The following is a 15,217-nucleotide window of genomic DNA, read 5'->3' on the forward strand; positions in this document are numbered from 1 at the left end:
ACACACGAATGTAAATATTCACTGTCTCCATCTGTTGTGCATGGGGATGGAATTGGGGGGAACAAGACATTTAGGTATGATTTAAAAGTAGTGAAGCTGTGCATCTACTCACCTTAATTCCGTGTCCCTTCTAAAACCTGCATAGCTGTGGTATTCGTTCTGTAACCAAGTACCTTGGTTTGTGGATGATTAAAAAGAAGAAGGTGGGGACACAGAACAGGGGCATCTGGGTGGCTCAGTGAGTTAAGTGTCTGCCTTTGGCTCAGGTCATGATCCCAGGGTCCTGGGATGGAGCCCCGCCTGCGTGGAGCCTGCTTCTCCCTCTCCCTTTGCCACTTCCCTGCTCATGGACCACCGCCCCCCAAAATAAATAAAATCTTAAAAAAAAAAAAAAGGTGTATTCTGTTCTGATTTGATGTCAACCCTAGGTTTGCAAATCCCAAACCTGAGGATTATTGAAAATATAGTTGCTAATGGCATTAAAACAGTTGCTTTGTAAGTTGAGCCTAGGTGTGAAGGCTGCTTTCTTGTTGGGATTTTTTTCTGTGTGTTTCTAACCTACTGCTGGAAAGTGATTGGGCAGAATTTACAGTAGTGAAGGGACCCAAAGGGAATGAGGGTTTCAGAAGTTACCTTTGGAGTAGAGTCTTCCGACCTTCAATTAAATCCAGCTTAGACTCTGAAGACGTGTCCTCAACAGACAGGTTTCTGCAAGGAAGAGACACAGTGGAAGTGGCTGAAGTGGGTGTAAAGCTGCTCTCCTCTTCTGGGATGACTATTTTCTCAGCCTTCTCAATGGAGGAGGGACTGCAAAGGAAATGTGGGTGATAACCTGGAAATAAGTGTGCAGGATGAAAAAGCCAGCAGAGGCTTTAGAATCAGATCCCGTTTGCGTTCTGGCTTCAACATTTATTAGGTTTATGATCTTGGGAAATTATTTACTTAGGCTTGTGCCTCAGTCTCATCTGTAAAATGTGGGTAACAATACCTCACACCCTGCATAGAACTGTCATAGGCTGAGTTTCTTATTCCCTCAGTGCAGTACCCCACACCAGGTAACTGCTCGGTTGAAGGGTGGCTATGGGCTGCTCTTAAGTGGGTGGATACCAGGAAGTGCCTTGATACAGAAAGACTGACACGCAAAAAGGGTCGGCCAGAGTAGGTTCAGGGTGGTTTTATTGTTTGCGTTAAACAACACTTTTTGTTGCTGCTGTTTTGTGTGTGTGTGTGTGTGTGTTTTGCTTAGAATTAAATTAGAAACGAATTTTGTTCATGCATGATTTAGTTGCATATTTACACTTTTAAGTGTACAGGAGCAAAATAGAAACTATATAAGGCTGCTCTCCAACTTCGGAAAAGTATCTTGAGACCAGAATTTGCCTTCTATTATTAACACTCCAAATTTTAATTTTTAGGTTTCAAAGAGGGCGTTTTTGTGGTCTGTACTGTTGTTGAGTATTTCCACTGTTTGCTGTGAATCTGGGCTCAAAGGGCAGGTTGCTGGTAGCCCTTAATACCTTGGAACTGCCTCTTGGGCTAGTGCCCAGGCCATTGTTGAGGTGGGAAGCTGTAATCCACCCGCCAGCGGCTTTGTTGAGGGGAAAGAAGTCTTAATGCTTGCTTTCACCTTAAGTCCACTTTTTAGGATTAATGGTAAAGAGTATAATTCGATTTTTCTTCAAAAAATTTTTTCCGCACCATTTGTGATTTCTGTTCTATTTCCCACCTACTTCCAAAAAGAATTGAGATTGTTCACATCATAAGGTTACACAGTAAGACAGTTAAAGACTTTAAAAGAGGAAACCATGTATCCGGAAACCACATAAGGGGAAGGGAAACCAGCTAAGTATGCTCGTTCCTCATACCAACACAGGACAGAGATAATGAAGTGAATAATGCTTACAGCATCCTGCCAGAGGGCATTCCTTCGGCTCCAGGAGAAACCTTGAGTCATCACTTGGTAGCCTGGGAAGACCTCTTGAGTTTTCCCAAGGCCTGATCAAGTTCAAGTGCATGGCTGCTCCGACTGGCACCAAAGAACTGTCCTCCATGTACTTTTTTGGGAGGATGATGAGCTCAGACTGCTGCTCCATCACATTTGTGCTTCCTATAAGGATGCTCACTACATGTGCCCTGCTTTCCCCATCATGGACCCCGGGGTAGAAATTTCTGTCAGGTCTTAGTATCTGGAATAGTCCTTTCCCTTAACCCTGAGCAGTGGGACATAGTCCTGCGACATCTCTTGGTTGCCTGCTGGTTGGGGCCCACCATTAGCAGACGGAGAGACCACGTGACGGCTATTGGTCTCACCGTGTGGGCGCCCTCCTTCAGGGTGGCATCTGTTCAGAGGACTCCAGTTGGTTCCGTGTTTCTTTCCCATGGGCATAGAGCTGAGCAGGCAGCCCCTACCAGGATTTCGTCCTCCCTGGGACCCATACTGGGACCCCGCTCTGATTTCTCTACTTTTGTTTTTCTTTGGCCTTATTTTCTTGCTCATGTTTTTGTGCTGTATGCCTTTTGGTTAAGTTATCTTAAATCTTTTCTGTAACACGGAAGAATATAAATATATACCTTTAATTCCTATTATCTATCAGTTCTACAAGGGGAAAAAATGATATTTTCCCTTCCATGACTCCAAATTCTGAGATGATTTGATCATATGAGTCCTTTCGAACTGTCTGACAATATATTTAATTGTGATTTTGGGGAAATCACAGAAGATCTCCCCTTTTTTACTTGTAAAAATTGCTGTAGCTATTAAAATTCAGAAAATGTGAAAATACTCAATCTTACTCCTTTTTTTTTTTTTTTTAGTTTTTGTCCATTGGATAGAAGAAAAATGTTTATTACAAAAGTAGAATTTTCTGATGTCAAATCTTTTCTTTGGGTGCTTTTTAGCGTAAAGTTTTTCTACAGATTAAAAAAAATTTTTTTTCCAGCTTTAAATATACCTATCTGTTGCAGAAAATTTAGAAAATGTAGAAAATAGGAAGAAAATTAGATGTCTTCTGATCCTCCGTCCAAAAATAACCATAGTAAACACTTTGGGGTAAAGTTGTAAAATATTTTATTTTTGTATGTGTACTTTTGTTCCCTTAATAGCACACATCACAGGGATGTACTCTTGCTTGCTTGTTAAACTTAGCCATGTATCATGAACGTGTACTTAGGACAGGAGTCGTGCTGTAGATGCAGTTTTGTACGGAAACGTATTTTACGTAGTTTTTCTTAAAATGATAACTGAACAGAAAGGGAGACTATGTGAAGTCCTGAGTCAGCAAAGGCATTCCTTAGCGAAGCTAATCTTGTCCAGCTGCATCTGTGATTTAACTCAGTGTAGGGATAGCGTTTAGAGGCCTGGAGGAAAAGATGATAGCTTGCTTGGCTCTCTCAAATTTCAGTTGTCTTATCTGTGCTTTAGCAAGAGTTGGTTATCAGTGCATTGAAAATTGGGCTTGCTGGCAAGGGCCTCTGCAAATGTTCTGCGGTTTCAATTAAGGGAGAACTCTTTGCTCCCGGTAACAAACTTGTCAATGGCAAAGTTGACATTTGCTTATGAAAATAAGGGGCTCGACCTGTTTCTGTCATGGAAGGAGGGCCAGCTTGCTTCTTCAGCCGTGTCACCTTTACTTCTTTTCCATTATTAAGCCACTCCCCCAGGTCCCCCAGGATGGTGAATCACGATTTCTGTTCCAGAACACTCTAACTTTTCCGGGAGCTCTTGAAGCCAAAGGTACCCTACATGAAAAGATCATAATTTCTTAAGATTGGAGGATTTACAGAAACTTCATTTTGAGAGATTTCCCTCAAACCACCAGTCATTTAGAACAGAAAAGGGCAGCTTGAGGTTTTTCCCTGGGTTACCTAAAAAGGAAAAGATAATAACTGGGTGGAGTTACCATAAAACTGCAGAGAGGCTTTTAAGGATGGCTTGAGGTTAGATTGTCTGTTTTTAAAATTAATTGGTTTCTCTTCTTGGACAAATTACATGATTTCAAGTCACAGTTTAGGCATTAATCGCCTCCGCGATGGCGGTTCTGTTAGCACATGCTTTGCATGTTCTGTCTGCTGGGCCGAGGAGGGGCCCAGACGAAAATGCGTGTCGATGCTCAGTCTAATAGGAAGGATTCTGGTGTTTAGAAGTGAGAACAGTTTTAAAAGTTAAAGTCTCACTGGACTTCTTCTGCCCTAACGTTGTCTAAGATGGACCGTAAAACAGAATTCTCAGAGATCGCTTGAGGGTCAGGTTTTTAGCCAGACTTGGGAGGGGTGGCCTTCTCCCTGATGCCTCCAGAGGCCGGTGTGTGAGCCTGTGACCGACCACTGCAGGTTCAGCCCACGCTCCCCTGCGCCCTTCGTTTTCTCTTTCACTGTCTTACTTCATTTGCACGCTCCTGTCTTCCTTAATAAGTCACACTCACAAAAAGCTTCCTGCATGCCGGGTCGACATCTGAGCACTTTAGATAGAAGAACCCACCTGCCCTCACAGCAACCCTGTAAGGCAGGTAGTGTTATTATCCCCGGCTTACGGACAGGGAAAGGGAGGCACACAGTGGCTTATCCCAAAGTGGAGCCAGGACTCTCACCCCAAAAACCTGATTCCAGAACCAAGCTCTTAACCATCACCCTGTGTGTTGTCTCTTGAGTAGGTTGTTCCTTTGAAGGCAGACATTGTCTTACCCAACCCATGTCTCAGATAATGTCATGGTGCTTTAATAGCTTAATGGCTTCTGGGGTTGGCTACTTCTGTATTTACTGTTTCGAACTTGGTCTGTTTTATTGATCACATTTTAGTTCAGGAGCAATTGGGTAGAAGCTAAAGTTAGGCTGATGTTATTCGCTATTCATGTATAATCAGTTATGAGACTATTTAAACTTAGATTTCAGGAGTACTGTGAATGGTAGTATATTTTAACTCCATCATGCCTGTGAATTTTACCTCTTAATAATTGTTTTCTGGTTGTGGTTTGATTAAGTCGGGTTCTTTCTGCATGTAGGAATGGTAGGAAATGGTAATGTGTCTTACGGAAAGTGATAAGAAGCTCACTTGGAAATGTCTCAGAGACAAATGATTTCTGCGCATTTGTGGGTGTACGCACACATGACACTTTAAGTCACTTTTTTCATGCGAGTGAGCAGGATGTATTGACTTATTGTATGTGCCAACTACTGAAATTAATTACTTTTTCAAAGAATTGTTGTGACTGCCAAACACAAATCATTTCTACTGAAGGAAGGAGTCAGAGGCTCCTTGACCTGGTTGGGGGTCCTCTTGGTACATCTTCATTGTCACCGACTTCCTGGGGCTGGGAAGCTCTCTCCCCTCTAGATTACCACGTGAGAAGGGGGTCTTTAGGTTATTACACATTCTGTGTAGATTGTAGTTCATTCTCATTTTTAAAGAGACTTGTCTCTTTATGGAAAGGGTTGGTTTCTCTTTAAATTGCCCCATTCCTGCCACGTTTACTTTTCATCCTTTTCTTTCAGGAGCTTATCCTTGGTGAAAATGAAGTATAGTACGTGGTATAGCATCTGGAGTCCCATCAGGTTCCATACATGCCGAATTCTTCGTTAGAGAGTTTTGTGAAAGGCATAAGACTCCATAGGTCCATTTTAAATCCATAGGCATTAAGGGAAAAACATTACTGCTACTGGCTTACATCATTCTAAGATGTACATTTTCCCCCCGAATTTAACATCGCTGAAATCAGGAAGCATTTTACAGTTGCTGGCATTATGTGATTATGATTGGCACTTTTTTCCTTTGTTATTGGTACAAAAAACAGTGGTGTATCTTATAGTCATCCTACCTTTAATGAAAAACGATATGGATGTAGTCCTGAGATTTTTCGAGAAGCATGTTTGGCAGAAAGTTCATCGAATTCTTCCTCTACTCGAATGAGAGAAGTTTGAAGTCATTTTGTATTCTTTACATTTGGGCTAGGAATTGAATTAAAAGCCAGTAATTGCTTTTTAAGTGCCTCATTGTAGATCATTTATAAAATTACAAAAATAATACTGTGCTTTAGAAATTTAGTTTTGCAGATGAAAAAGTTCTAGAGACAGTGGGTGGTGATGTTGAAGAACAATGTGAATGTGCTTAATGCCACTGAACATTATGCTTAAAAAATGGTAAAATGGTAAATTTCAAGTTATGTATATTTTATCACATTAAATTTTTTTCCAAGAAAAAGTAATATTGTACTTATAAAAATTTTCCTCAATTTAGAGAGAACACAGAATAAAGAAAGTTCTCTTTATGCCCTTCCCCACCCTTCCCATTTCCCTACTTCTGTACCCCTTCACCAGAGGTTTGGTGTGTATCTTTTTCAACTATTTCTCTCCCTAAGACTTTCCATTTAAGAGATGTGTGGTTTTGGGGCGCCTGGGTGGCTCAGATGGTTAAACGTCTGCCTCCGGCTCAGGTCATGATCCCAGGGTCCTGGGATCGAGTCCCACATCAGGCTCCCTGCTCCTTGGGAGCCTGCTTCTCCCTCTGCCTCTCATGAATAAATAAATAAAATCTTTAAAAAAAAAAAAAAAAGAGATGTGTGGTTTTCATTGACCCGTCAAGTTCACTTTTCACCACAATACATGTAATTGTAACAGATAAGTAAAATAAAAACATATTGGGGAGAATATCACCTGGGAAGGGTCCTTTTTTGATCTTATTAGGGCTAAATTGACTGCTTCATTTATATTCTGGGATGTTTTTCCTAGAAGTAGTCTGTGTAAGTGCATTTTGGAGCCGGACTACTTCTAGTATAAAGAAAGCGTAGGGACAGATGTAACATGATGGCCTTAAATCAGTTGTTCAGCAGCAGGTTCCTGACTTTCTTCTCCCGCCGTGGGGGGAGCAGTTACCCTTGATGACTGTCGTGTCTGCTGCTGCAGCAGTTCCCTCCTGGTGGCCTCAGCCGGCTCCTCACCCCTGAGGACTGTGGAAAGCACGGCTGCTGCCCCATTCCTTCCTAGCTTGTACCGCGTGAGGGCCCCAGCTCTAGGGGGCCTGCTCCCCTCGTGGCAACCCACCCTGTCCCCAGATACCGCTTTCTGGGCCCGTTTCTCATCCCTGACGTTCACCCCTGTCTCGGGGAAGCATTCTCTGTGCTGTGTATCTAGTTGGTTCTTTCTGTATGCTCTCTAAGTAAGGCTGGGCGCCTTTCTTTCAGGGTGCTTGTTTTAGTTCATACTGATAAGTACACTGGTGTGTGACTGCCTTGATAAACGTCTCTCTCTCCTGATGACAGCTCCATGAGTTGGTGTCTGTGTTTTGCTCACTCTGCATCCCCCCTGGCCTTGCACATACTTGGTACTTGATGTGCATTCAAAGAAGCTTTGTTGAATGAAGAATTTGATTTTTTAAAAATTTAATTTTATTTAAATTCAGTTTAATTAACATATAGTGTATTATTAGTTTCAGAGGTAGAGTGCAGTGATTCATCAGTTGCATAGAACACCCAGGGCTCGTTGCATCACGTGCCCTCCTTAAGGCCCATCACCCAGTTACCCCTCCCCCTGCTCTCCTCCAGCAACCCTCAGTCTGTTTCCTGTAGTTAAGAGTCTCTTATGGTTTGTCTGCCTCTCGGACTTCGTCTTATTTTATTATGCTGAGCAAAAAAAGTCCATTAGAGAGAGACAGTTATCATATGATTTCACTCATATGTGGAATTTAAGAAACAAAACCAGAGGATCATAGGGGAAGAGAGGAAAAAATAAAAAAAAGAATTTGATTTTTAATTGTCTTATAGAGTGGAGGAGTTTGTGGGTAGGGACTTGATAAGTATCAGAAAATTAACCTGGAGATCTAGACCTTGGTGCCCTGCCAATTTGGTTTTCAGCCACGGCTAAAACTTAGTTATCCTGGAAATATTCTAACACTTCATCATTATTTTTTGTTGGGGTTCTTTTGAAAGTGAATTTGGGCTTTGCAATACCCCGTAGCCTGGGCTTCTGTTAAGGGGAAGCAAGCAGATCAAGTAGCTTTTTATCATTCCTTTTGAACACACAGTGATTCAGCATGAGTAGATATGTGAATTTCTGGAAATGAGAAGCTTGAAATAAACTGTTCTCTCACGGATACTTATTTTAATTCCAGAACATGGTCCAAGACAATTCCTGGGAAAGTCGAATTCTTCTCTAGTGAGGGTTCAGACACATCGATACCAATCCCGATAGTGCCGCTGCGGGGCGTGGACGACTCCTACCCACCCCAGAAGAAGTCTTTCATGATGCTCAAGTACATGCATGACCACTACTTGGACAAGTATGAATGGTTTATGAGAGCAGATGATGACGTGTATATCAAAGGAGACCGTCTGGAGAATTTTCTGAGGAGTTTGAATAGCAGTGAGCCCCTCTTTCTCGGGCAGACAGGACTGGGCACCACGGAAGAAATGGGGAAACTGGCCCTGGAACCTGGTGAGAACTTCTGCATGGGGGGGCCCGGTGTGATCATGAGCCGGGAGGTTCTCCGGAGAATGGTACCACACATTGGAAAGTGTCTCCGGGAAATGTACACTACTCACGAGGACGTGGAGGTGGGAAGATGTGTCCGGAGGTTTGCAGGGGTGCAGTGTGTCTGGTCTTACGAGGTAAGAACAGAAAAAAAAAAAAAATCTGTTAATCACATTATTAGTTCCAAACCAGTCATAGGAAATGATTGAATAGCAGTGAGCTCAAGCCTTCTTTAAGGCTTGAAGTTGATATGAAGGTATTGTACATTTTTACCTGAGTTTTTTAAAATTTGAATTCCCTCTTCGTATCTTGCATCCTTCATTTTTAGGACATACCTTCGATACTTTTGTCCTGATACCTTAGTTAATAAATAATGGCATTTGGAGCCCAAAGAAACGATATGGTTCACTGTAGGTAACAGTGGTATTTTCATGATTGTCCAGAAAATTCATCTAAACTGACTCTGCTGATTCTGCAGGTGTGATTGCAAGTGTGTCAGCTTTCCCTGTCCCTGTTCTCCCGAAGGCCTGACTTTTCTCATCTGGTCACGATGACCCACACAGTTTTGAAGCTCAGCATGTTTAGAATTCATAAAATGAATAATGATTAAAAAAAAAAAAGCCAATTGCATTTGACTTTGCATTTATTTTAACGTTGACTTTTTAGACAGTTATTTGTAACCTGTAAGTTTGCAACATGGTTGTTCTTTTCAGAATAGTTGGTGGGCAGTCTCTGAGTTATCTTGACACCAAGTGCAATTTTTTGTAGGAAGTCTACTTGGAGATGTTTTCTCTTTAAATGTTCTCGAGAACATGAGTTAGCTTTTGACTTTTCTCTGTTTTTATTGGCAGATGTGCACCTCTTGCCCGCAGTTACAAGATCTGATGTTAGAGTGGAAAAAATTATTTAGGTTGTGTTGTGTTTAGACTGATAAACTACCGATAGTTGTGAGGAACAGAGGGAGTTTGCAGACCCTTGCCTAAGAAAAAGAAACACACTTTCTGTTGTAAACTGTTAGCTTTTGTTATGAGTTAATTTTCTAAAGCGCTTGAATGAAGAAAGAGTATTCTTGCCAGTACTTGCCTTCCCCCCACAGACTTGCTTTTAAAGGTTTCCTAATAACTGTTTTGTTTGAACTCTCAGAGAAGTGGACATTTTCAAGAATACAGGAAGTAGTTTTCATGTTCATTTCTAATTTTATAAAAGATACATTTTAAATCTCAAATGTGATTTGAGTGAAACCTCTGATCTCTATGGGTCTCCCCCCCCCACCTCCCATGCACGGAGGATTGGTCACTGGATTGGGGGGGGGCGGAATCTCTGTTGTCACGGATTTTTGCAGCGAGGAAAGCTCTTTGGGGATGTCATGCAGTTTCCAGCAGAATACAAAAGGCAGTGTTTCTGCCTTTTCCCCATTCTTAATTTAGTAGTTAAAACCTTAACATGTTTCATTATGGTTAAAACATGCAGTGCCTTGTGTATTTTGGAATGTTTTACGATATCCCTGATCTCTGCGAAGCTAGCCCTCCTGCTGGAATTGTAGAGGATAGACCTACCTTTGAAAGAGAATTAAAAAAAAAAAAAAAGTCTTCGCCTTGTAGTGCCGTTACATCTTACATTACATACTGCTAGATAGACAACAGCAGAGCGGGTATCTTGTTTATCAAGAACTCTGACCTAGCGTTAGCGCCCAGATGTTGTCAGAAAGTATTGTCCTGGGGCTGCCAGGGTTGGGAGATAGTTTTAGGGCTGTTTTCACCCTGTTATCTTGTAATAACCGAAATTCTCTCAGGCCCAAAGTTGGGATGCTGGAAATCATCCTTTCTGGACACTGGGAGCCACCTCTTTGTCTGGAGGCACCTGGCAAAGGGATCTGGTGGAGGAGGGAGCTCCCTCCCTGGGTGGTTCCCATCCCTGCCTAGGATCTCCTGAGAAGTGTGGAGGAGCGTGGGCAGTGTGCGGGCGGTCGGCTTTGGGTGGTGTCCCTGCTGCTTTTCTTCCGTTTAAGTGACTGATGATGACGGAGCTTTTCCTAGGTACTGCCCTTTTGGGAGCTCCTTTTGTGGGAGATTATCTTTTCCCAGAATGTGGCTTGGCTTTTCACTTTAAATGTGGTATTCACATGCAAATTGTGAATTTTAAGCGTAGCCTCGTCTCTTTCTTATTCTGTATGGTTTGTGTTTTCTGTGTCTTGTGTAAGAAATTTTTCTCTTCCTTGGGTGACAGGAATTGTCTTCTAGATATTTTTCTGCAGATTTAAAATTTTGTCTTTTGTGTGCAGTTCTTCCTCTTTCTCATTTTTAAGAATCACATCTATGGGCACATGTACCATTTTATTAGACCTTTGATTTCTTTTTGCTTTTTTGGTAGGGCTTTAAGCGCTCTTAACCTAAGTCGTTATTAGGATTTATCATCGCATTCACCACTCAGGCGAGATTAATCCCTCACGTGGATGAGAACTTTTATTAAACTTCCTGTAAATCTAGTTTCTCCATTAAGGCTCACATCATGAGAAATGATTGAGGTGTGGAGTCTTGTATTAAAGACAATTATGTTAAGCTTTGAGTCTCAGAAGGTGCTTATTTAAGCTCTTACAAATCTAGCTGGAAGGTATACTTTTTTTTTTTTTTGCAAGTTTGAATAATGCCTTGGGATTACACTTAGATAATTAAAATGGCTCGGGAGAAACAACCATCATAATCAAAATCCAGATTCATTTCTAAGCTTGTTTTGATTATTATTGGTGGTTATTTATTAATATTTGGCTTTCAAAAACTTTATTTGGAAATAATTTTAATTTCACAGAAAAACAAAATAGCCCAAAGCACATCCATACACCTTATACTCAAATTAACCTGTTAACATTTTACACCACTTGCATTATCATTTGCCTCTGTTCCTGAGTGTCTCCCCCCATCCCCGCATACAGGGACATAGAGCTGTCCCTCATTTAAGAGTAACTTAAACATTGTGGCTCTTTACTTTAACTAACATCAATGTATTTTGACTAAGAATGGAGAAATTCTCTCATATAACCACAGTACAGCTTAAGTTCAACATGGAAACTTTATATTCTGATTTTATCTGTTGACGCGGTACAGTCCCGCCTCACAGGACCCAGCCCAGGGTCAGGGATTACATTTGATCGTCATGCCTCTAAAGCCTCCTTCAGTCCAGACCGTTTGCACAAGCCTTTTTTTTTTTAAAGATTTTATTTATTTATCTGACAGAGAGACAGCGAGAGAGGGAACACAAGCAGGGGGAGTGGGAGAGGGAGAAGCAGGCTTCCCGCTGAGCAGGGAGCCCAGTGCGGGGCTCGATCCCATGACCCTGGGATCATGACCTGAGCCAAAGGCAGACGCTTAACGACTGAGCCACCCAGGCGCCCCTGCACAAGCCTCTTTATTCGTTTTTTGTGACGAAGGCATTTTTGATAATTGGCTTTAAATACTTCATTTTCATAGTAAAAAAATGTGGTTATCATATAGTAAACCATAAGGTGGTTTTTAGTAATGAGCGCTCCTCAGTGCTTACAGAAACCTCCCAGCCCAGAGCGAGAATGTGGGCCTTGAGGCCATTAATCCTGTAGGGAAAGTGGAGCAGGCAAACCCGGTTCCCCCTGGTCTCATGGGCCCAGCCTTATAACTCAAGTTACATGGGATTTTTTTGAGAAACAGTATTATTATTATTCTTATTTTTCAAAATTTTATTTATTTGAAGGGGGGGAGAGTGAGTGAGAGAGAGCAGGAGCGGAGGGAGGAGCACAGGGAGAGGGAGAAGCAGACTCCCTCCAGAAGCCGACTCCCTCCCCACTGAGCAGGGAGTCGCTGAGCAGGGAGCCGGGTTGCTGCTAGATCCGAGAACTCCAGGACCATGACCTGAGCCGAAGGCAGACGCTTAACGACTGAACCACCCAGGCGCCCCTTGAGAAACATTATTGAAAAATTTGAAACAATTTATTTAGGCACATAAATGAAATACTATACAACTCTTTTAATAAGGGACTAAAAAGACAACTGACCTAAGGAATCTTTTCATTTTATTTTTGACTTTTTATTGAAGTATATCATACCTATGGAAAAGTGAACAGATCATCAATAAGTGTAGAGCTCAGTGGATTTTCACAAACAGAACATGGCTGGCTAACCAGCAACCAGATCTTGACTTTTCTTATTTTGATTCAACATTTGACTAGTAATGAAAGTATTTTGAGTAGAAAATAATCATTACTAATGAAAGTGGGAGGTAGGCATAAGTAGATTCGGCAACTTTAAAAGATTTATTTCATGCCATCACATGGCTTAAAATTCAGAAGTTGAAAGAGTTTATCAGGACAAATTTTCCCATCTCTATCTACCAGGTTCCCTTCCGAATTAGCCACCATGGTGCATCCTTACAAGTGTACCATATGCAGATATAAGCAAGAAAGTCTATATTTCCCCCCCAACCCCTTTTATGTGAATGGTAGCATGTGTTATGTACTATCCATATCTTGCTGGTTTTCACTCACAAGCCTTGGAAGATTTTCCAGTTGGTATATAAGAAGCTTCATCTTTTTTTATGGACATTCAGGCTCTTTCCAGTTCTTTTCAGCAGTGTTTCTAATCAGTCCCTTAACCCAGTGTTTCCCTGCCTTTTTCACATCATGATATACACATTGAGATATGTGGGGACCCCCAAAGGGCTCCTGCTACCCCACCCTCTACCCACTGCAGCCCCCCCACCCCCAGACCCGAAGGGATTTTATCTTGGCACAGCTAGAAGTTGTTTGGGAAACACCAGTATACTGAGACGCACCAGCGTGACGCTCGGAGTTAACCAATATTTGTTAAGCAAGCATTAGTGAGCCCAGCACTGCTCTCTGAACGGGTTGGAAACTACAAAAGAATAAAACACAAATGGCCTTTTTTTTTTTTCCCTCAAGGGCTGTCGTCTAATTGAGGAGACAAAAACATGTTTATGAAATAGTTGAGAAAAATGTAAAAGTGTAAAACCCTGTGATAGTGATCTTAAAGATAAAATAGTACAGAGAAGGGGTAAGATCAGTGATGTTCTTTTTAAAGAAGGCATATATATCTTTAAGGGAAATTGGGAGTTTAGAGCAAAATATGTAAAAAGAGAAGGTTTTCCTTGTTAGTCTGACTGGCTTAGAAAGGGATGTTGAACATCTTTATATCAGAAGCCTGGGAGTTTTTTTCTTTAATAATGGAAGAGGTAATATTTCAACTGCTGGTTGTCATGGAGCTGGTTTGTGTCTAGTGATGCCTTCCTCACACCTTTAGGCTGCTTGTTAACCACTTGGCTGAGAACCAGGCAGGCCCCTAAATGGCTAGAATAAGATGCTCCAAATACTGATCACTGATGCTGCCTGTTTCTTCAAGGCAGAGTCCCCCGTGGTTTTATAGGGAGCCTTTTGTTCTGGTTTGATGGTTCAATCTCCAAGCTCTTAATAGATAAGGACAAATTATCATCCAAAAAGGGCGCTACTATATAAACACTGTGTCAGCAGTGAGTGGGAAGGACAGAAGAAGAAGTGAAAAATAAGATAAAATGAGACTGTGAACACCACAGCAGTCTAAGACCCACCACTGTGTTATTGATTTTTAATTTCATTCCATATGGTTGGAGAACATACTTTGTATTATTTCAGTTCTTTTCAATTTTTTGAGACTTTTTTATGACCTGACATGTGGTTACCCTGCATATGCACTTGAGAAGAATGTGTTCTGCTGTTGAGTGTTCTGTGGATATCTCTTTGGTCTAGTTGATTTGTATGTTGATTGTTTTCTTTTTCCCTGTTCATCTGTCCATTTGTTCTACCCATTATTGAAAGTGGGATATTGAAGTCTCTGATATTGTTGGATTGTCATTGTCTCCCTTTCAGTTGTGTTGGTTTTTACTTCATGTATTTTGGGGCTCTGTTGTTAGGTGCATATGTGCTTATAACTGTTATATCTGCAGTTACGGATGGATGAACCCTTTTATCATTATAAAATTCGTTCTTTGTCTTTAGTGACAATTTTTGTCTGGAAGTCTATTTTGTCTGATAGTATAACCATTCCAGCACTCTTGTAGTTACTATTGCATGCTATATCTTTTTCCATACTTTTGCTTTTAGCCTGTTTGTGTCTTTGGTTTGTTTTTTTTTTTTAAGATTTTATTTTAGAGAGAGAGAGGTGTGTGTGCACAGAGAGAGGGGCAGAGGGAGAGGGAGAAAGAGAATCCCGAGCAGACTCTGCACTGAGCGCGGAGCCCAACGTAGAGCTCTATCTCACAACCCTGAAATCATGACCTGAGCCAAAATCCAAGAGTCGGATGCTTAACTGACTGAGCCACCCAGGCGCCCCAGTGTTTGTGTCTTTGTTTTTAAGATTTAATTTTTTGAGAGAGACAGACAGAATGAATGAGTAGGCAGAGAAGCAGAGGGAGAAGCAGACTCCCCACTGAGCAGGGAGCCAGACATGGGGCTCAATCCCAGGACCCTGGGATCACGACCTGAGCCGAAGGCAGATGCCTAACTGACTGAGCCACCCAGGCACCCCTGTTGGTGTCTTTGAATCTAAAGTGTGTCTCTTGTAGATAGTATGTAGTTGGATCAGTTTTAAATTGGGGTTTTTAATCCATTTACATTTAATGTCATTACTGATAGGGTAGGATTTGTCTTTCATTTTGCTACTTGTTTCCTAGGTCATGTCTGTTTTTTTTCTCTGTTCCTGCAATGCTACCTTCTTTTGTGTTAAGTGGTTTTTATACATTTTCA

General features: G+C 41.6%; 1 protein-coding gene across 1 annotated transcript in view; it reads left to right on the forward strand.

Annotated features, from left to right (window-relative positions):
- The window catches only part of CHSY1 (chondroitin sulfate synthase 1), a 70,505-nt gene that overhangs the window by 6,747 nt on the left and 48,541 nt on the right, over nt 1–15,217 (forward strand). The window contains exon 2 of the mRNA XM_006741407.3: nt 8,099–8,594. Coding sequence (XP_006741470.2) covers nt 8,099–8,594 — 496 coding nt within the window. The remainder of the gene's footprint in view (nt 1–8,098; nt 8,595–15,217) is intronic.

This window comes from Leptonychotes weddellii, chromosome 9 (assembly GCF_054177405.1).
Source record: "Leptonychotes weddellii isolate Sample4059 chromosome 9, ASM5417740v2, whole genome shotgun sequence".
Classification (NCBI taxonomy): domain Eukaryota; kingdom Metazoa; phylum Chordata; class Mammalia; order Carnivora; family Phocidae; genus Leptonychotes; species Leptonychotes weddellii.